Source organism: Kogia breviceps, chromosome 10, assembly GCF_026419965.1.
Source record: "Kogia breviceps isolate mKogBre1 chromosome 10, mKogBre1 haplotype 1, whole genome shotgun sequence".
NCBI classification, from domain to species: Eukaryota; Metazoa; Chordata; class Mammalia; order Artiodactyla; family Physeteridae; genus Kogia; species Kogia breviceps.
Window position 1 is genome coordinate 84,967,936 of NC_081319.1, and position 20,521 is coordinate 84,988,456.

The 20,521-nt window shown below is 49.1% G+C and overlaps 2 protein-coding genes across 12 annotated transcripts; both read left to right on the top strand.

Annotated features, from left to right (window-relative positions):
* The first annotated feature begins 73 nt into the window (after window positions 1–73).
* MDC1 (mediator of DNA damage checkpoint 1) lies at window positions 74–14,935 on the top strand. Of its 10 annotated transcripts, XM_067006522.1 has the most exons (17): window positions 74–117; window positions 1,507–1,788; window positions 4,430–4,571; window positions 5,126–5,506; window positions 5,592–5,661; window positions 5,957–7,428; window positions 7,774–7,818; window positions 8,150–8,215; window positions 8,381–8,470; window positions 8,845–9,642; window positions 9,752–9,795; window positions 10,294–12,117; window positions 12,199–12,318; window positions 12,451–12,633; window positions 12,856–12,981; window positions 13,080–13,190; window positions 14,161–14,934. In XM_067006522.1, the coding sequence occupies exons 2-17, from the start codon at window positions 1,768–1,770 to the stop codon at window positions 14,326–14,328; spliced, it is 5,661 nt and encodes a 1,886-aa protein (XP_066862623.1). In that variant the 5' UTR covers window positions 74–117; window positions 1,507–1,767; the 3' UTR covers window positions 14,329–14,934. The 10 variants fall into 10 exon arrangements, with proteins under 10 accessions (XP_066862623.1, XP_066862626.1, XP_066862629.1 ...); XM_067006525.1 differs by lacking the exon at window positions 8,381–8,470 and having other exon boundaries at window positions 88–117; XM_067006528.1 differs by lacking the exon at window positions 74–117 and having other exon boundaries at window positions 1,702–1,788; window positions 8,845–9,066; window positions 14,161–14,935.
* Window positions 14,936–17,432: 2,497 nt separating this feature from the next.
* NRM (nurim) lies at window positions 17,433–20,433 on the top strand. Of its 2 annotated transcripts, XM_059075615.2 has the most exons (4): window positions 17,433–17,696; window positions 18,257–18,453; window positions 19,007–19,183; window positions 19,539–20,433. In XM_059075615.2, exons 1-4 carry the CDS (start codon window positions 17,564–17,566, stop codon window positions 19,818–19,820), a joined length of 789 nt encoding a protein of 262 aa, XP_058931598.1. In that variant the 5' UTR covers window positions 17,433–17,563; the 3' UTR covers window positions 19,821–20,433. The 2 variants fall into 2 exon arrangements, with proteins under 2 accessions (XP_058931598.1, XP_058931600.1); XM_059075617.2 differs by lacking the exon at window positions 19,007–19,183.
* Window positions 20,434–20,521: the final 88 nt, after the last annotated feature.

The window sequence follows — 20,521 nt, forward strand, 5'->3', positions numbered from 1 at the left end:
CTGTGCTGGTCATGTATCAGACGTCCATTGGTCCCTGCTCGGCAGGACTAGCGCAGTCCTCCCTGGGAGTTGTAGTCCTCTATTGTTGTCCACGCTGCAAAATGAAAGGACAAATGGGTGGGTACTGGGTATGGGGGTTTTGGTTTGGGAGTTTTTAATGAAAAATGACCTTGCACAAGGGTTCCTTCCTCTATGCCTGACTTTTCTGGTATAAAAAGAGAGAAATACAGAAATTGGGAACCCGGGGGTACCAAGGCGTTGGAGGGTGGACTGGGGGCACGCCCTGAAAGCTCCCCGCTGCGGTAGCTCTTGGGAAGACAGGATTGCTTAGCTCAGCGAAAACTGGGGAGAAATGCGGCACCCTGATCTGCTATCTAACAGATGGTTCTTTGGTGACCCAAGGCATGAACTTCAGTAAGCTGTCTTCCCCCAGATACCTCAGGAAGAAGGAGGGGATTGCCCTCCTGCTAATGCCGTGGGAGTTTTCTAATGATAATGTTTAGAAACAAAATTGCAGCAAGGGCTTTTCAAAATAGAGAATTGTGTGAAGGGTATGTTCAAGAACAAGTTGAATGGTTTAGAGAATTTGATATGCCAGAAGTGTCTGTCCATGTGGGGGGTCTGGGCCTTAGAGCAGCTTTTAACACACTGTATTTTCCAGCTGAGAACTATGGGGTGAGATACCTGATAGAATTTTAGTGTCTTCCAGCCTGCCTCTCTAGACACTTTGATGAAGTCAGTGTTTTTTCAGTTCACTGATTTCACTGACTAGGTGTCTGACCATTGCAACATTCCAGGAGCCTCAGGATTGAAATAAAAGGGGTAGGGAGGTGATGGGGAAAAAACTAGATCAGCTGAAGTCTGAGTGGCATGTTTCATCTCAGGGATTAATTCAACTTGAGAGATACCAAGTGTCCACGAAACCAGGAGCTAGGGATACAAAGTGATTAAGAAGTAGCTCAGTGTTCTCCAGGATCTTGCAATTTCGTGAGAAGTGTATAAACAATAATTGAGCGTGGTAAGCACTGTGATAAAGGACATGTGATATCAAGGTCATCATTGTTAATTCACATTGGATTCAACACACATTTCTCAGTCATTTTATAAATAAAAGAACATTAAGTTGTGTAAGAGTCGTCTACCCACTTAAAATAGAATGTTCATGTTTTAGGGCATGATCACAATGAAAGTAATTACGTATTTTGTGGTAGTGAAGAGAGTTCAGGATTTACAATTAGGGAACTGGTTTCAATTTGTCTCTACCTTACACTAGTTGTAGGCAAGTTATCGGCAGAGCTCCGATTCTTTCTATAAAACCTATTTCTGCCTATTGTAGTCAGAATGAAGTGAGATAATGCAAAAGGTCTTCCTAAATTATTCATGTCAAATTATTATTCTTGTCTTAGTATGACATTTAATGAAATAAATGATATTTATCATCCTTGAACCCTTCAAAGACCTCGGTCAGCCTTCAAGATGGTTAACGAAACAGTTCTGTTTGCCTAGGGATCTTTACTCTTGGAGAATGACCTCAAAATGTCGATCAGGAATGTATTCTCAGAGAGGAAATGACATGACTTCAGGACGAGCTAACTCATAAGAAAATGAACTTCCATTGCAATGAGTCCTCAAGCGCCACGCCTACGGGATATTTTCCAAACTGCAGCCTTCAGCCACGACTGCAACCCGCAACCCATTTTCATTTCTCATGAGTCAGCGGACACCATGTCTGGGGAGGACCGGGGAAGGACGCTCTGGCCGCACTAGATGCTTGGGGCGACGACTATGGTAAGCCCCTCTATCCGTCGCTGGCGGCCAGACTCTGTGGTCGCGATTTAGAAATCTGCGCGGGAAGTGGGCGGTGCGGTGAAGCGGCAATGGGTTGTCCTTTGGAGCTGCCCAATCGAGGTGCGCTACTCTGTGCGCCTTCTACAGCCTCAGCCAACTGATCTCAGCCTCCCCGGAGAAGCCGCCCCTTTGAGCTGTAAGGGGGCGGGGACGGGGCGGGGCTCTGGCTGTGCCTCCGAGTTGGCGGCTTGCTCTGTTGACGTGCAGCCGGGCTGTGAAAGACAGCGGCAGGAGCCAATCAGCGAATCGGCCCCCGCCCCGCTCAGGCACTCGCCCCACCCCGGTCGCGGCCGTTACTGGTGGCGCGCGCGGGGACTCAAAGTAGGTGAGTTCTGGGGGGCCTCGCCCAGGCTCCCCGGGTGCCATCTTGGTTTTCCCCGGTGGGCGGGAGGGGCGTGCCTTGGGTACGACCGGGCGGAAGATACTTGGAAATTTGCTTCTCGGATTATAATACTCATCCTTACCTGACGCCCCTCCCTGACTTTAGGTATGAAGACACAGGGAGACGTTGGGCTAGGAGGGAACCCATGGGATGGAGGGAGATCAAAGGTGGTGGCCCATGGATTGGAGCCGAGGGTCATGGGCACCAGCTGAGTTCGTTCGCCAGTCATAAGAACGGAGTTAACACTATCTCCATGGAGGTGTCCTACTTTACCAACGTGTCAACAGTTTCCCTTTAGAGTAGCATCTTTCATACTGTTTTGAGTTTTCATCTTATTTGTTCTTTAATCAGGAGAGCAGAGTTAATTTTACTTTTCGTTCAGGAATGTATCCCGAATACTTACAGCGGTACCAGGTGCGCAATAACTTGAATGAATATGATGGACCCTTGGGGAAAAGACACAGTTCTTCTGCTTGGTCCAGTTCTCGAGGGGGGGGGGGTGTGAGGCAGAAATGGAATGTAATAGTTACACTATGGTGAGAACTATCAGGATAAGTACAAGTCCACCAACCACCGTGAAACACTTAGGAACATGGGGAACACCAGAAAGCAGAGAAGACTCCAGGCAAGGCTTTGCTGAGGAAGTGACATTTGAACTGAATTGTAAAGGATGGGTAGGATTTGGACCAGAAAACTATGAGCAAAGGGCTTAAGAGCTGGCTAAGGCCTGCAGATGAGAGGGAGCAGTGTGTTCAGAGACTGGGGAGAAGGTCCATGTGGCTGAATCATAGGCTTGGGTGAGGTGCAGGTGGGACATACATTTGAGGATATGAGGTTCTGATTGTGGAGGGTCTTGCTAAGGAGTTTAGATTTTATTTTATCCTATGGGCATGGAAATCCATCAAAGAATATTAAACAGAGGAGAGACATTTTCTGGGTGGTCCTGGACAAATTCCTTAATCCATCTGTATTGCAGTTTCTTTATCTGAGAAATAGAAAGTAATAATAAGGAATTCCCTGGCGGTCCAGTGGTTAGGACTCCGTGCTTCCACTGCAGGGGCCAGGGGTTCGATCCCTGGTCGGGGAACTAAGATCCCATATGCCATGCTGCATGTCCAAAAGGAAAACAACCAAAAAAAAGTAATAATAATATTTTACAGGGTTCTTGTGATAATTAAATAAGTCAGTGAATGTAAAGTAATTAGAGCAGTGCTTGACACCTACCAAGCCTCTCTTTTGGCTGTTATGATTTTTTGCAGTTTAGTCTGATCACACTTAGATGATCTGATAAAGTGTAAAAAGCATGGGCTTTGCAGCCAGAAGCACATTTATTCCTACCCTTTTCATTTACCTGCTATGTTATTCTGATTGAATATTTTTAGCCTTCGTGTCCTAAACAACTGCCTCATGGCTACTATGCCTGATATATAGTTGATGTTTGGCAAAAGTTATACCAATGGTGGATAGTGAAATCAATTTAGTGGATTGCAAATCGGCATTTAAAAAATTGAGAAGAGGAAAGAACAGAATGACAACTAAAAGTGTGTTGTATAAAGGCTTAACATTGTTTCTCAAAACATTTGTCTATAAATAAGCATGTGGGTTTTTTTTTAAGATTTATTTATTTATTATTATTTATTTATTACTATTTATTTATTTTAGGCTGTGTCGGGTCTTATTCACAGCACGCGGGATCTTTCATTGCGGTGCGGGGCCTTCTCTCTAGTTGTAGTGTGTGGGTTTTCTCTTCTCTAGTTGTGGTGCGGAGGCTCCAGGGCACGTGGGCTCTGTAGTTTGTGGCACGCAGGCTCTCTAGTTGAGGCGCCCGAGCTTAGTAGTTGTGGCACATGGGTTTAGTTGCCCCGGGACATGTGGGATCTTAGTTCCCTGATCAGGGATCGAACCTGAGTCCCCTGCATTGGGAGGCAGATTCTTTACCACTGGACCACCAGGGAAGTCCCAAGCATGTGTTTTTATATATATTTCTGTACTGGGGACTCTATAATATTTATTTCTTATTCCGTATCATGATCAAAGATATATCTTAAATGCTTTAGAAGAATGACAACAGAATGATTGGCAGAAAGGGAAGCATCAGCCTCCATAGCTTTCCAGGTTTACAGCAGTTAGCAGTCTCCTCTCTGAGGCTGTGTGTGTGACCCACTGAAAGAGGTGATAATAATGCGTTTTTTTTCTCAGATCATGGAAGACACCCAGGTTATTAACTGGGAAGTTGAAGAAGAGGAGGAGGTTGAAGAGAGACCCAGTGAATCTTTGAGGTGTAGCTTGCAGCCCCTTGGGCAACTGCATATCTTCAGTAGTTCCTATGGACCAGAAAAAGGTCAGGGGTTATTGGGTGCTGAAGTACTGGTATAGGCCTCTTATTTCTGTGGGGAGGTAATTGGAGGGTTGCAAGCTTAGATATGCATCTGGGAGATCTGAAAAAAGGTTATACTGGGAATGGAGAAGAGGGGACTGATTGATCTGATTGCTCCAGGCAAGTGCCCTGGACTCAATGGGGGTGATTTTACTTTGGTAGGAGAAGATGAAGGGATTCAGATAAAAATCCAGTGAGGTCTGGAAATGGGTGGTGGTGATGTTTTGCACAACAATGAATGTACTTAATGTCACTGAACTGTACACTGAAAAGTTGGGTGAGTGGTAAATTTTATGTATATTTTACCACAATAGAAAATAATCCAGTGTGGATGGATGGGGTATTGATTATGAATAATGCATTGCATATATACTTTATTAGCTAGTTATCCTGGGACCTTTTATTTTTCTAATGCATGGCGGGACCTTGAGTGAGTAGTGAGGTACTTAACAGGAATGTTTTCCTAATAGCAGGTCAGGACTCTGGCCTTGGAACCCATCTACCTCTCTAATTCTTAGATTTCCCACTATACCTCGGGAAGAATGTGGTAGGCCGAATGCCTGATTGCTCTGTGGCCCTGCCCTATTCATCTATCTCCAAACAACATGCCGTGATTGAAATCTTGGCCTGGGACAAGGCGCCTGTCCTCTGGGATTGTGGGAGCCTCAATGGTACTCAAATCCTGAGGCCTCCTAAGGTCCTGGGCCCTGGGGTGAGTCATCGTTTGAGGGACCGGGAGTTGATTCTCTTTGCTGACTTGCCCTGCCAGTACCATCGCTTGGATGTCCCCCTGCCCTTTGTCTCCCGGGGCCCTCTAACTGTAGAGGAGACACCCAGGGTACAGAGAGGAACTCAACCCCACAGGCTTCTGTTGGCTGAGGACTCAGAGGAAGAAGTAGGTAAGTTTGTGTATTGGGAGGGCGGGTGAGGAGATGGGGATTGTGAGTGTGAAACTGTCAACTTACTCCTTTCTACAACTGACAGATTCTCTTTCTGAAAAGTGTGTGGTGAAAGGACCAAGGACCTCCTTTTTGGCAACAGTAGTTCCAGAGAGGTGAGTGCCAAAGGACCAGATACCTGAGTTTTCAAAAGGAGGACAAATCAGGGGCTGGAGGATCCATCTCTACAAGAACTTATTACCATGAAAGTCCGGGCTGGGGAACTACACATACTCATTCAATCAACTGAATTTTTATTGAGCACCTCTGATGTGCCAAGCAGAAAACTAATTGCTGGAGATAGAAAAGAAGATACTACCTCATGTCTGCCCTCAAGGAGCTCCTAGTTGAGTGGGGTATCCCTTCTGGGGAAATAGATTCTATAGACTCTCTCTTCTCTTCCCTTCACAGTGATGAAGAGGGACCTTCCTCTGCCGTTGATGGCCCTGGGCCACCTTTTGCCTTCAACTTGAACAGTGACACAGTTGAGGAAGAAAGTCAGCAACCAGGAGCAGGGGAGGGCTCCTCAGCCGCCAGAAGAGTCACCGCTGCAGAGACAGAACAGCCTAAACCTGTCACAACTGAAATCCAGCTTGAAAAGGATCAGTGTTCAGTGAAGGAAAAGAACAATGACACGAAAGTTGAGAGGAATGCGAGGAGTGGGGTGGTTCCAGTTGGAGTGATTCTGGAGAGGAGCCAGCCTGCTGGGGAGGACAGTGACACAGACGTGGATGATGAGAGCGGGCCTCTGAGAAGGCTCACTGGGGTCCATCTGGAAAGGGCCCAGCCTTGTGGCTTCATAGACAGTGATACTGATGTGGAAGAAGAGGGGATCCCTGCAACCCCAGCTGTAGTTCCTGTGAGGAAGAGGCACATCTTCCATGAAGTTGGTACAGAGAGTCCTCGGGCACCTGGCGTGGCACATCGGCAGGAGAGCCCGGCTGGTAGTGATACAGATATAGAGGAGGGGGAGGCCCCCCTGACCGTCCCTCTGGACAGAAGTCGAGCCTCCATCATGATCGATAGCAATACAGATGATAAGGAAGAAGTCTCAGCAGCGCTCACGCTGGCACATCTAAGCGAGAGCCAGGTCATTGTGCGGAACAGAGATCCAGATGCAGAAGAGGATAGGGCCCAACCGGTGGCCCTTCTGGAGCGAAGCCAAGCCTCTGCTGGGAGAGACAGTGACACAGACATGAAGGAAAAGGGGCTCCCAGTGGAGAAGACAGGAACTGTTCCCAGGGGTCACACTGGCAAGGCATATTCAGAAAAGAGTCAACCTCCTTTCAGGGACAGTGATAAAGAGGTGACAGAAGAGAAGAGCTCACCGGGATTCCACCTGGAGAGAAGCCAAGCCTCTGCCACAGTGCATGTCAACACACAAGTGGTGGAGGAAGTCCCACCAGGGCCAGCTGTTATACTTCTGGAGAAGCATCAAGTACCTGTAGCATGGACACATCAAACAGATGTGGAAGCTGAAGGAGGCCCAGCAAAGCTGCCTGTGGTGTATCTAGAAGAAGCTCGGCCTCCTCTAGCTGGGGACTGTGACCCAGATGCAGAGCAGAACACATCCTTAGCAGCCTCAGCAGTGGCAGATGTAAGAAAGAGCCAGCTTCAGGCAGAAGATACTGGGACAGAGTGGGCTGCAGCCGTTCTTGAACGGGGCAGAGCTTTTATGGCCGGGGCCCAGGGTGGGTCACCCGTGGCCCAAGTGGAGCAGGACCTTCTCCCTGTCTCAGTGAATAACATAGCAGATCTGGTGGTGGACACAGGCACTCCAGGGGAACCCACCCAGCTACAGAGAGGGGGGGCCCAGACCCCCACAGAAAGGGAGAGAGAACCACATGTGGATAGGACCATGGACTCTGGAGACAACCACGATGGTTAGTGCTGGCCTTCTTTCCTCCCTTAACCCCTGCAATAAAGAATGCTTCTAGGGCTTCCCTGGTGGTGCAGTGGTTGCGAGTCCACCTGCCGATGCAGGGGATGCGGGTTCGTGCCCTGGTCCAGGAAGATCTCACATGCTGCAGAGCGGCTGGGCCTGTGAGCCATGGCCGCTAAGCCTGCACGTCCGTAGCAATGGGAGAGGCCACAGCAGTGAGAGGCCCCCGTACTGCCAAAAAAAAAAAAAAAACAATGCTTGTAGGGTATCTTAGTTCATTTGAGCTGCTATAACAAAATACCATAGACTGGGTAGCTTATAAATAACAGAAGTTTATTTTTCACAGTTCTAAAGCCTGGGAAGTCCAAGATACCAGCAGATTCAGTGTCTGGTGAGTCCCCGCTTACTTCTTCATAGGCAGCCATCTTCTCACTATGTCCTCACATGGCAAAAGGGCCCAAGGAAGCTCTCTGGAGTCTCTTTTATAAGGGCACTGATCCCATTCCCATGGGCTCCACCCTCATGACCTAATTACCTCCCAGAAGCCCCACCTCCTAATAGCCTCACATTGGAAATTACGTTTCAATGTAACTATTTTGGGGGAGTCACAGAGATTCAGTCTATTGCATGGGGTTGGGGCTGAGGAGAGAATAGTAGAGAAAAAGGAAGGAGTTAAGGATCAGCTGTGATTTTTTAATTATCCTATATTCCTCCCCCACCAGATTCTGAAGATCTGGACCTACAAGCTACTCAGTGCTTTGTGGAGAGAGAGAATCAGAGCCTGGAAGGTGAGGACATTTGTGTCATGTGGATACTGGTACAAACAGGAGCTTGGAGATCAGACTGGTAGTCCTTGAAGGGTGTGAAAGCTGGGACTGGCAGGGTGGGAAACTAAGAATGGGACCCCGGAGTTCTTTGGAGCAGTGCTCAGGCTATGCTTTCTTGTGCAACAGTCCCCAGCATGGAGGATGAACCCACTCAGGCCTTCCTGTTTCCTCTGCCCCAAGAGCCTGGCCCTTCCCATTGCAGCTTCCAGGCCACAGGTATAAGAAACTCTCCCCTCCTCTGTGTCCCTAACTTGGCATCCTTATTTTCCCTCTCTACACGTTTCTTTTATATTCCTCGACATTTTGCTGATGTTCCTCCATCTCATCAGAAAAAAATGCCATATTAAGTCAGACCCATAGAGCAACTAGTCTAGCATAAGTTTTTAAGAGGCTACTGAGAGAGCTTTTATATGAAGGTTTGGGCTTACTTTTTGAGACAAATGTTAAATGTTATGACTATCTTCCTTATTCCCAGCTTTCCTTTAATAACCCATTTAAATTTATTATGCATGAATTTGTCTTCATCTTTTCTCAAGCTATTACCTTTTCAACCTACATTCCTGTCTCTCTCTCACTCACTCTGCTTTCAGGTTCCCTGGATGAGCCATGGGAGGTCTTGGCTACACAGCCATTCTGTCCGAGAGAGTCTGAAGCCTCTGAGACCCAGCCCATTGCCACCCACATTGAAGCCCATGGATCTTGCCCCTCTCCACCTACGGCAGCACCACAAGAGCAACATCCCGAGAGTCCAGTTCATGCAGAGCCACTGGGGATTCAAGGCAGAGGGATGCAGACTGTGGAGGAAGACATGGGTACACCAAGAGGAACAGCAGGGAGGGTGACCCCTGAGAGAGGGCCATTGGAGAGGGAAACTGAGAAACTGCCCTCAGAAGGAGAAAGGGAAGATGTGATGGGAGAGGAAGAATCAACCAGGGGGATACAGGACAGAGAACAAAAACATGTGTTAGCTAGAGATACTGAGAAACAAGAGTCTGACAAAAAAGTAAAAAGTGCAAGTACTGAAAGGGATATGGAGAGTTTGAAGGTAGAAATTGAGACACCCGAGGAAATGCAAGAGAAAGAGAGAGAAAAGCAGACTCTTACAACAGAAATATTTGACAGAGAAGCAGAGAAACCAGTAGCAGAGAGACAGTGTGAGGCAGGTGGGTTAGAAGGGAAGGTACCCAAAGTGATGATGGACAGAGGCCCACAGACAGGGGAGACAGAGGCGGGGGGCCAGGACCAGAAAGGCCAGGCCTCCGGTTCAACACCAGAGCCTGGGGCGGGGGTGGGAGACCTTCAGGGACTTGCTTCAGACCCCATAGCTTCTGGGAGCCAGTCAGGTGGAGGAAGGGGCACCCCAGTGAGCCCCAGGAGGCAGCAGAGAGGTAAGTGAAGGTAGAGGGGAGCCTAAGGTGGTGCACAGCCCTCATGATAATCAACCCCCAAGTGACTGACTGCTTAGACCTCAGCTACTTGTCTTTCCCTTCTGTCTAGGCTACTTGAATTGCAAGATGCCACCTGCTGAGAAGGCTTCCAGGGTGAGAGCTGCTTTCTGTACCCACCTCCCCAGTCCACAGGTCATCTCTACGTCTCCTCCACAGCCCCTTCCCCTGACCTTGCTTTCATCTACTCCTTTCCCCATATGTTTAACTTTTCTTCCATTTTCACTGCTCCTTAGTTGGCTTCTTAGTTGGCTCCTTAGTTGGCTTCTATCCGTTTACTTTGACACCTGTTGTTTTCCGTATCTGTTCCCCAAGTTCTGTCTCCCTCTCCCTGACTCAGAAAGCTCCTTTTTTCAAGTCCCTTCCCTCTTTCTCCTAACCGTCCTCTTTATTAGCATCCTCCATATATGGAGAATACTATACTGGCATTTTGGGGAGAGGTCTTTGGGTAAGAGGAAATTCCCAGTCTAATGGAACAGACAGAAAGAGAAATGCCACGAGTACACTCTATAAACAAGGATCAAGAACAGTATCCAAGTCCTGTCTCTCTTCTCTCTGTCTCTTCCTCCCTCACTGGCTTCCATTTCTCCCCAGGGTGATCAGGAATCCCCAGATGCTTGTCGGCCTCCTGCAGTGCAGGAGGCTTCAGCGCCTCTCCAAAACCTCCTCATCTCTCAGAGCCAAAAACATCCTGCCCCTCAGCCCCTCCTTTCACCCTCTCCACCTCCTTTAGAACCGCCCATTCCCAGGACCAGACAAAATGAGAGTCAGGAAGCTCTGGAGACTCCCTTTTCCTCAGAGCTGGACTCTCTCCACCCAAAACCCAACGTCAAGCCCCAAGGGTCCTCTCCAGTTTCTTCTGTACCCCTTGAGCCCCACCCTACTGCCTCCACAGACCAGCCTGTCACCCCCAAACCCACATCTCGGGCCACTCGGGGCAGGACACAGAGGGCTTCTGTCAAGACTCCCGAACCAGTTATCTCGACAGCCCCTGCGCCCCAGCCTTCCACTTCCACAGACCAGCCTGTCACCCCCAAACCCACATCTCGGGGCAGGACACAGAGGGCTTCTGTCAAGACTCCCGAACCAGTTATCTCCACAGCCCCTGCGCCCCAGCCTTCCACTTCCACAGACCAGCCTGTCACCCCCAAACCCACATCTCGGGCCACTCGGGGCAGGACACAGAGGGCTTCTGTCAAGACTCCCGAACCAGTTATCTCGACAGCCCCTGCGCCCCAGCCTTCCACTTCCACAGACCAGCCTGTCACCCCCAAACCCACATCTCGGGCCACTCGGGGCAGGACACAGAGGGCTTCTGTCAAGACTCCCGAACCAGTTATCTCGACAGCCCCTGCACCCCAGCCTTCCACTTCCACAGACCAGCCTGTCACCCCCAAACCCACATCTCGGGCCACTCGGGGCAGGACACAGAGGGCTACTGTCAAGACTCCCGAACCAGTTATCTCGACAGCCCCTGCGCCCCAGCCTTCCACTTCCACAGACCAGCCTGTCACCCCCAAACCCACATCTCGGGCCACTCGGGGCAGGACACAGAGGGCTTCTGTCAAGACTCCCGAACCAGTTATCTCCACAGCCCCTGCGCCCCAGCCTTCCACTTCCACAGACCAGCCTGTCACCCCCAAACCCACATCTCGGGCCACTCAGGGCAGGACACTTAGGTCTTCTGCTAAGAGCCCTGAACCAGTTGTCCCCATAACTCCTGAGCCCCAGCCTTCCACCTCTAAAGACCAGTCTCTCACCCCTGAGCCCACACCTCAGGCCACTCGGGGCAGGACACATAGGTCCTCTGTCAAGACATCCCAGCCAACTGAACCCACAGCTCCTGACCTTGAACCTTCGTCCCCCACAGACCAGCCTGTCACCCCCAAAGTCATAGCTCAGGGTGGTCAGAGCAGGACACTAAGGTCTTCTACAGTAAGTGCCATGCTGGTTCCTACCACCCCTGAATTCCACTCTCCAGTCCCCACAGGACAGCCTATTCCCCCTGAAGCCAATTGCAGCAGGAGGCCAAGGGCCACAAGGAATCATGGGTCTCTCACAGCTCACGTTCAGGAACCCTACTCTGCACCTTCTGAACCTAACTCCTGGTCCTCAAAGAACCAGAGACGAGGGGCAGTGAGAGCAGCCAAGTCCCTTAGCACCATTCCTGAGCCGGCCTTTGCCCAGCTTCCCGAGGCATCCACTCATGCAACCCAGATCCCAAAGGAGGAGGCAGCAGATAGATCTGGCTTCACCCCAGAGCCCCAGCCTGAGGCCTCTCAAAATCGCAAGAGGTCTTTAGGTACTGCGGACTCACCTCCACTTCAAAAACGGCTCCAAAGAGGAGAAGTTCCCCAGAAGACAGCATTCCTTAAGGAAGAAGAAGAAAATCCTGCAGCGAAGCTGAGGAAGAAAGAGGTGAGGAGAGGGCTGGAGTCACCTAGTTTGGAAAGAGCTTGGGGGCTTGGAAACTCCCGCCAAGTTCTCTCTCAATCCCAGGATGTAGTGATTCCAGGACCAGGCAAGAGAAAGAGAGAGCAGACAGACGGGGAGCCCCGGGAAATACCAAGCCGCAGCCTGCGACGGACCAAACCTATCCAAGAGTCTACGGCCCCCAAAGTAGGAGAGAAGGGCCCTGGGGCTTTGTGGGAGATGGAGATGTGGTAGGGCGGGAGGAGACCCAGGGGATTTGGGAGACGGGTGCCGATGGCGCTGGTTGCTGTGACCAGCTTAGGCTAACCCCCCTCACAGGTGCTATTCACAGGCGTGGTGGATGCTCATGGAGAGCAGGCAGTGCTGGCCCTGGGGGGCAGTCTGGCCAGCTCAGTGGCTGAGGCTTCCCACCTGGTGACGGATAGGATCCGCCGGACAGTCAAGTTCCTGTGTGCCCTGGGGCGGGGCATCCCCATCCTCTCCCTGGACTGGCTGCACCAGGTGAGAGGCCAGGAGATGATGACAGACCCGTAGAGATAGTGACGGGAGAAGGCTGCTCACATGGGGCTCTAGAAAGCGGTGGGAGGAATGTGGGTACAGGAAGACGAGGTTAGTGAAGCAGAAGGCTTAATTCTGAAAACATTTCATGAGCTCCCTGTAAACACTAGACAGAAGAGCTGGGTGAAGGGCTGGGCTGAGCTTTGATACTGTTACCGTCCTTAGTCCCGCAAGGCAGGTTGCTTCTTGCCCCCGGCTGAATATGTGGTGACTGATCCTGAGCAGGAGAAGAACTTTGGCTTCAGCCTTCAGGAGGCCCTGAGCCGGGCTCGGGAGCGAAGGCTGCTGGAGGTGAGAGGCCATCTTCTGCCCCACACTTCAGCTGTTTCCCAGCGGTCCACGGCCTCTCAGTGCATCATCTACTGTCTCCACCATTCTCTTCCTCCTAGGGCTATGAGATTCACGTGACCCCAGGAGTCCAGCCACCACCACCTCAGATGGGAGAGATCATCAGCTGCTGTGGAGGCACCGTCCTACCCAGCATGCCCCGGTCCTATAAGGTAGGGGTGGTGTGTTCAGGATCTGGTGAGGTGGCAGTTAGAGAGGTGGCTGGAATGGGAACAGGTTAGAGGGAAAATGGAGGTACAGATGGGAACACAGAGTAGTGAGAGGCTGGGGGAAGACCTCTGGTATAGAGAGGGATAGAGAAGGAAGAGGTCTGCTGATACCAAATGGACTTATTTTTATTTTTGTATTTACAATTTTTTTAAATATACACAAAGGGAGAGGGAATAATGCAGCGAACCTCCATATACCAATCATCGGATTCAATAGGTTAATTTAGATTTTGCTGCATTTGCTCTATCCCTTTTCTTTTCTTTTTCTTTCATTTTCTTTGCTGAAATTTTTAAGGAAAACTGCAAAGGTCATTATTATTTTTTCCTACATACTTAAAATATACATCTCTAAGAAATATGTACATTTCTTACGTAACCACATGCCATTATTGGTCGATAACAAAATTAACAATTGTTTCCTGGTCACTGTGTCTTACTCCATTAATCAAATTTCTCGAGTCATCTGAAAATGTCTTTTTACAGTTCAAATCAGGACTCAAACAAGGTCCATGTATCCCCACAATTGCACTGTATCTCTTAATTTGCTTTTACTCTAGAGCATACCCTCCCAACCCACCTAGCCTTTTTCCTGCCATTGACTTCCTGCAGAAACTAGGTCACTTGTCCTTTAGAATGTTCCACAGTCTGGATTTTTCTGTTTGCTCCCTTGTTGTGTCACTTATCTTGTTTTTTCTATCTTTTATATTTCCTGTAAATCGTAGTTAACTTTAAAAGGTTGAACAAATTCAGGTTCAACTTTTGTGGCAAGAGTTCTTCATAGACAGTGTGTGTCATATGGCTTCCCATCAGGGGGTACTGTTTTTGTGCTGCTAAGACTGATTAGTGGGTCCCGAACCTATTTCTAGGATTCTTTTTCACCCCTGACTTTCTGTTCTCTCTGTCTTTCTTCCAGCCTCAGAGAGTTGTGATCACATGTTCCCAGGACTTCCCTCGATGTGCCATTCCATTTCGGGTTGGGCTGCCCATCCTCTCACCTGAGTTCCTGCTCACAGGAGTACTGAAGCAGGAAGCCAAGCCAGAGGCCTTTGTCCTCTCCACTTTGGAAATGTCATCCACCTGAAAACCCCACCCCAGTATGTTTTTCCTCCCAGACCAATATATAAAGTGTTAGAAATATCTGGAGGAAAGAACTTAGGACTTTAGACAGGATTGGGGTGTACTGATCTGATTTGTCTTGGAACATGGGTGGGGCCAAAAAGGCTTGTTGGTAAACAAAGACAGGGAGATTGGGAGCCACAGATTTTCTTAAATGGCCATTTAAAGTTGGCCAATCCCATGCTCAGATATCTTAAGTTGCTGCTTATATTTAGCTGGACTGATGTGCTTATTGCTCTACGGCACACACAGTGTCCTGCTTCCTGTTTGGAAACCATTTGTTTCTCTTCTTTTCTTACTGGGATTCTTACTCATCCTGAAAAAGATAGTGGAAACAATTTTAGTGTCCAGAAGTTGAAAGAATGCTTGGAGTGAGTAAATTTGAGGGTGGAGTTAATGGAATGCTACTAAAATATTTTCCTCTCTCCTTGCCCAGTCTCGTTAGAAGCATCCTTTAGCTTTGACGTTGAGCAAATCTCTGCCCTTTTTTTTTTCTGGCTTGCTTTTCCAGTATTTATAAAATTACCTTAGGCTTAACCTCTGTGATAAATAAATATTCACTATGTGCCTTATGGTGTAGTACAGTTTTATTTTGTAAATTTTAGAAGTTGGTTGATTACAAGGATGTAGAGAAATTGGAACCCATCTACATTGCTCATGGGAATGTAAAATGATTCATCCACTGTGATAAGCAGTTTGCAGTTTCTCAAAAAGTTAATTATACAATTACCATACGACCCAGCAATTCTACTCATAGGTATATACCCAAAAGGATTAAAACATGTTCAAATACTTGTATACAAATGTTCATATCAACACTTTCACAAGAGCCAAAAAATGAAAACACCACAAATGTTCATCAGCAGATGAATGGATAAACAAGTTGTGGCATATCCATACAATGGAATATTATTCAGCCATAAAAGAGGATGAGGTACTAATTGTGCTGTGGTGTTTTGAGGATGAATCTCAAAAGCATTATGCTAAGTAAAAGAAGCCAGACTCAAAAGGTCATATTGTATGACTCCACCTGTAGGAAATACGCAGAATAGGTAAATCCATAGAGACAGTAGATGGTGGTTGCCAGGGCTGGCAGGGAGAGAAAATGGGGAATGACCACTTAATGAGTACAGGGTTTTATTTGTGGGTGAAGAGAAAATGCTTTGGAACTAGACAGAGGTGGTGGTTGCACACATTATGAATGTACTAAATGCCACTGGACTGTTCTCTTTAAAGTGGTTAATTTCATGTTATGTGAATTTCACTTCAATTTTAAAAAATACTGATTAGTTTTGGGCACTTTTCTGCAGGTAAGTTATACTTAAGTTTGGAAAACTTTGGTGTAGTAGAAACAGCATGATCTTTGCCAGACACTGTGCTGGCTTTTAAACATACCTAATCTCACAATATATATTAAGCATAGCCATAGTGGGTGTGGCACACAGTAGGACCCACATAAATATTAGTCCCCTTGCACTGCTCAAAGCTTTGTACTGTGTGAAGCTGCCTGTGTCCTTGAGGTCCACTGGATTCCTTACAGCACCTGCTGTTTCTATCGCCCCACTAAGCACTCATGTGCACACCCACTTCATGACTGGTACAATTTAAGTGCCCCAATTTAAATTTCTAGAGAAGAGAGATCTTTTCTTACACTTCCAATGAATCCTACAGCTCATAGCACATTGTGTAATGAATGTCTCTGTCAGTCAGGATCCTAAGAGGAAACTATGGCACTGTCAAATTAGGATAATTTGGAGAGAGTTTAATGAAGTGAAAATTAGAAGTAGGCAGAGTATAGAGAAATCACAAAGAATATTGCCAGTACCCACAGCTCTGTTGTGGCCACCTGTAAACCCAAAAGGTTGAGAGGAGGGAACAGTTACATAAGAACGGCTTCCCTCAAATGCTGTGATTTTCTTTGATGTAGTCCACTCAGGACAACTTCCTGAGGCAGAAAGGAGGATGGAGAGTGAATCAGGAGGGAAAACATAATGATGTCTGGTACAGTGTAAAATAGCACTGATTCAGAGAATGGGAATACTAAGCCTCCAGGAGGGAGAAAAAATGTAGAGCCTGTGGGATGCTGTTTGGCAATTTTGTCATCCCTGAGCCCACAGGACTAGCAGCTCCTCAATTCTTGGGAAATTTTATTGATCTCGTTAGGCCTATGTTTCTTCTATCTATTAGCTGAGGGAATTAGCTTCATGATCTCTAAGTTCCTTACTATGGTCATAGCTTCTGTGACCAGGTCCTTAGCTACATGATCTTTAACTCTAATGGAGAAAAACCTTACTTTACTTTGATTTTTAGATATGAATGTTAGTCTGTAGGTATTACAAACAGGTCTGTAGGAAAAATTTTGGACAAAAGATCTTAGTGCTTTCTGACTAGTAAGTGGAGTCACACTAATGAGGTTGTATAGGTAGTTAATTATCACAAGCTTGGATAAAATTAACATACTACAAAGTTTACAACGGTAATAAAGTTTTCTATCACAAATATTTTAACATATTGTTACTCTCATGGTTACAAAGTAATAGCCTTTGGCATTAATAGAACAAATCTTTCAGTGTTACAGACAAGTTCTCTCCCCTTAGCAAGTGGAGAGGCAACAACTCAACTTTATAATAAATTACAGACTAAGCGTTAATTTGTGGTAAAATAGTCACTATTTTTCATCTAACAAAGCTGTAATGGGTGATTCAGAGCTTTGGGTTCTCAGCCTGGGTCAACAGTCTTCCGTTCTCTCACCGTTCATTATTAAAGTGTTAGCTGAGGCTTTGTAACCTCTGACTCTGGCTATTTTCTAGTCAGAGCTGTTAAAGGAAAGTGGGATCATAATGCCGTTTCTGCAAGAAGCCTGCAAGAGAGGAACTGTCTTCATTTTAGATGCGAAAACTAGCCCAGCTGCGATTCAAACCACGTGACTGACTGAACAGCCGCTGCCCTTCTCACCTCTCACTTGGGATTCTAACATTCCCTTCTGTGACGCGGGGTTCGCAGACCGGGAAAAAGCACTCAGGGATCGTCCCTGCAGCTCAGTGTGAGAGAGCCGCGCGCGCCGGCCGGAAGCCTGGGCGTCGGCGCGCGGGAGCCCCGCCCTCCTGGGGAGGGTCCCAGGCGAGAGGCGGGGTCAGGGCGGAGCCTGCGGCCGCGGGAACCCCAAACCCGCCCCTTTCCCCACCCCTCCATTTCTCGCCATGGCCCCTGCACTGCTCCTCGTCCCTGCTGCCCTCGCCTCTTTCATCTTGGCCTTTGGCACTGGAGTGGAGTTCGTGCGCTTTACCTCCCTTCGGCCACTTCTTGGAGGAATCTCGGAGTCTGGTGGTCCGGGTGAGCCGGAGGGACCGAGGATGAGCTCTGGGGTAGGGAGGTGGAGCCGGAGCAGAGGGAGCGGGGGCGGGGCTTGGAGACAAATGACAGGGGAAGTCCAGGAGAGGGAACTAGAACCGTGAAAGCCGCCGAGACGCTGCAGGGGAGACCAGAGGGCTAAATTAGGAACTAAGGGATTAGCGGTTTGGAGAGGCGGGAGAGTGAGAAATGAGGGGTAGAGAAAGGGCGATGAGCAGCGTATTCTAAGGAAAGGCTTCGTAAAGAGGACTATGGAGAGTGTTATAAAGAGGGAGCATTTGGAGAACCGAAACAAAAAGGGCACTCCAGCCATGCCTTTCGTGACTGATCTGCATGAATCCTCCTCCCCAGCTCTGAAGGAGGCCTGAGGAAGAGGGAAGAAACAGGGAATAGAGCAGTGAAGTGGGCAAAGCCTAGAGAGGAAGCATTAAGGCTCTTGAAAGCATTAAGGGACATGGCCTGGGGTCCCAAGAGGAGATAAGGGTAGGGAGTTTTTCCCACAGTCTTCCTGATCTTTTGTCCGTTTCTCCAACTCCCGCTAGATGCCCGCCAGGGATGGCTGGCTGCCCTGCAGGACCAAAGCATTCTTGTCCCGCTGGCTTGGGATCTGGGGCTCCTGCTACTATTTGTGGGACAGCACAGCCTCATGGCAACTGAGACAGTGAAGTCATGGATGTCCCGGTACTTTGGGGTCCTTCAGAGGTCACTGTACGTGGCATGCACTGCCCTGGCCTTGCAGGTATGAAGCCCTGGCAGCTGAGTCCTCAAGGGAAACAGCCTGTGGGAAGGATTCCGTCGATTGGAGAGGCAAGGACCTTAGGCTTCTGATAAAACATGGGTTTAGGAGGAGAACTAAGGGTGTTCAGGACTGTAATCTCAGCTCCCATTCCTCCACAGCACATATCCTACTTTTTATCAAGAATGGTGTACTGCTTGTCATTCCCAGAGCATGATATGTGCATTCTCACCGTTGCAACTTTGTTCATGTTGTCCTGCTTGAGATTCCCTTGTTAACTCCTCTTCAGTCCTATCCTTTCTTCAAAAGCACTTTCCTAGGTCGCAAGATAAAGCTTCCCAGTTAGTACTCATCTGTTTCTCAGTGGGTGCTTGGCCTAGGCTACTTTGTGTACCTATCTGGTGACTTGGGACCCCACCCAGCACCCTCCACATGTTGAACATGCTCATGGTAGAGACGGGGAGAGCAGCAGGCCAGCCTGGGGTGGGGGCAGCCTCTAGGTCTAAGTCTTTCAAGGGTAGGCTGCTGGGATACCCAGTCCCTCATCCTCCTTCAGCTGGTGATGCGGTACTGGGAGCCCGTGCCCAGGGGCCCCGTGTTGTGGGAGGCTCGGGCCGAGCCATGGGCCACTTGGGTGCCCCTCCTCTGCTTTGTGCTCCACGTCATTTCCTGGCTCCTTATCTTCAGCATCCTTCTCGTCTTTGACTACGCAGAGCTCATGGGCCTCAAACAGGTGAGGCTCCCAGATCCCTACCCAAGACCTCTGATCCTTTCTAGAATACCTCTTTCCCCTCCAAGGATGTCCCTCCTCCTCCCCTACTCTTCCACCTGCCTCTTGCTTTTGACTCCCTCACCTCCCTTTCTTGTAAGATAGTCTCCCCTCAGCCCTCCCTCAAAGGCCAGAAACCATGAGCTTCCTGGGCCTGGGAAAGTTTCATGGACCAGAGATGAGGGTCAGGGACCCCAGTCTCAGAAGGGTGGTTCCTGGGCCTGTGTTATAGAAGGAGGGTACCTGGAAGGGGAGGAAAGAGGCAGCTAAGTTGCAACAAGGGCTTGACTCCATTTCTAAGCCATTCTCCCTCCCCTAGGTGTACTACCATGTGCTGGGGCTGGGTGAGCCTCTAGCCCTGAAGTCTCCCCGGGCTCTGAGACTCTTCTCCCACCTGCGCCACCCAGTGTGTGTGGAGCTGCTGACTGTGCTATGGGTGGTGCCCACCCTGGGCACTGACCGCCTCCTCCTTGCTCTCCTCCTTACCCTCTACCTGGGCCTGGCTCACGGACTTGACCAGCAAGATCTCCGCTACCTCCGGGCCCAGCTGCAAAGAAAACTCCACCTGCTCTCCCGGCCCCAGGACGGGGAGGCCGAGTGAGGGGCTAACCCTGGTTACAAGCCCTGTACTTCCTTTTCCCCTCCAATTCTAAATCCCCTTAACATCCAGGCCTTGGCTGCTTCAGACCAGAGGCCCAAATCCATGGACTGAAGGAGCTGTCCCTTCCCTTGCTTGAGCCTCCACTCCTTGCGTCCAGCTCCATATCTTAAATTCTGAGTTTCAGCCATTGGACTCCAAGGGCCGCTTCTCACCAGGCAGGAAGAGGGAGTGGGGAACTTATCTATCTCCTCAGAGTTTAGGGCTTGACCCTCCATTAACAACCTTCTCACAAGGAGAAGGGTCTGGCCTGACCACTCCCCTGGTCCTATTTCTGGCCTCTGCGCCTCAAGGATCCTCTTCTCCACATCTAGCTCCCCTCCTGGGAGCTGGACCAAGGTCTGCAAGTTTGACGACAGTGGCTGCCCCATCAGGCACCTTGCAGCTGCAGCCCAGCCCCACTGTCTGGCCTTTCCAGCTCCCTAGGCCCTGCCCCTGGGCTCCAGACTCATGAACCTAGTTGAGCGGATTCTCCTGCTCTTAATTCGGGTGACTAAGGGCTCCCTGCTCTCCCGAGTAACTCGCGCTACAGGAAAATAAAATTCAGCCTGGTTTTTCTACGTGTAGCATGCAGTCTGTCAGTGTCTCTCAAGCTGCAGGGCTGACTCTGGGAAGGACAGGCGAGCCAGACTCGAGTCTGGGCA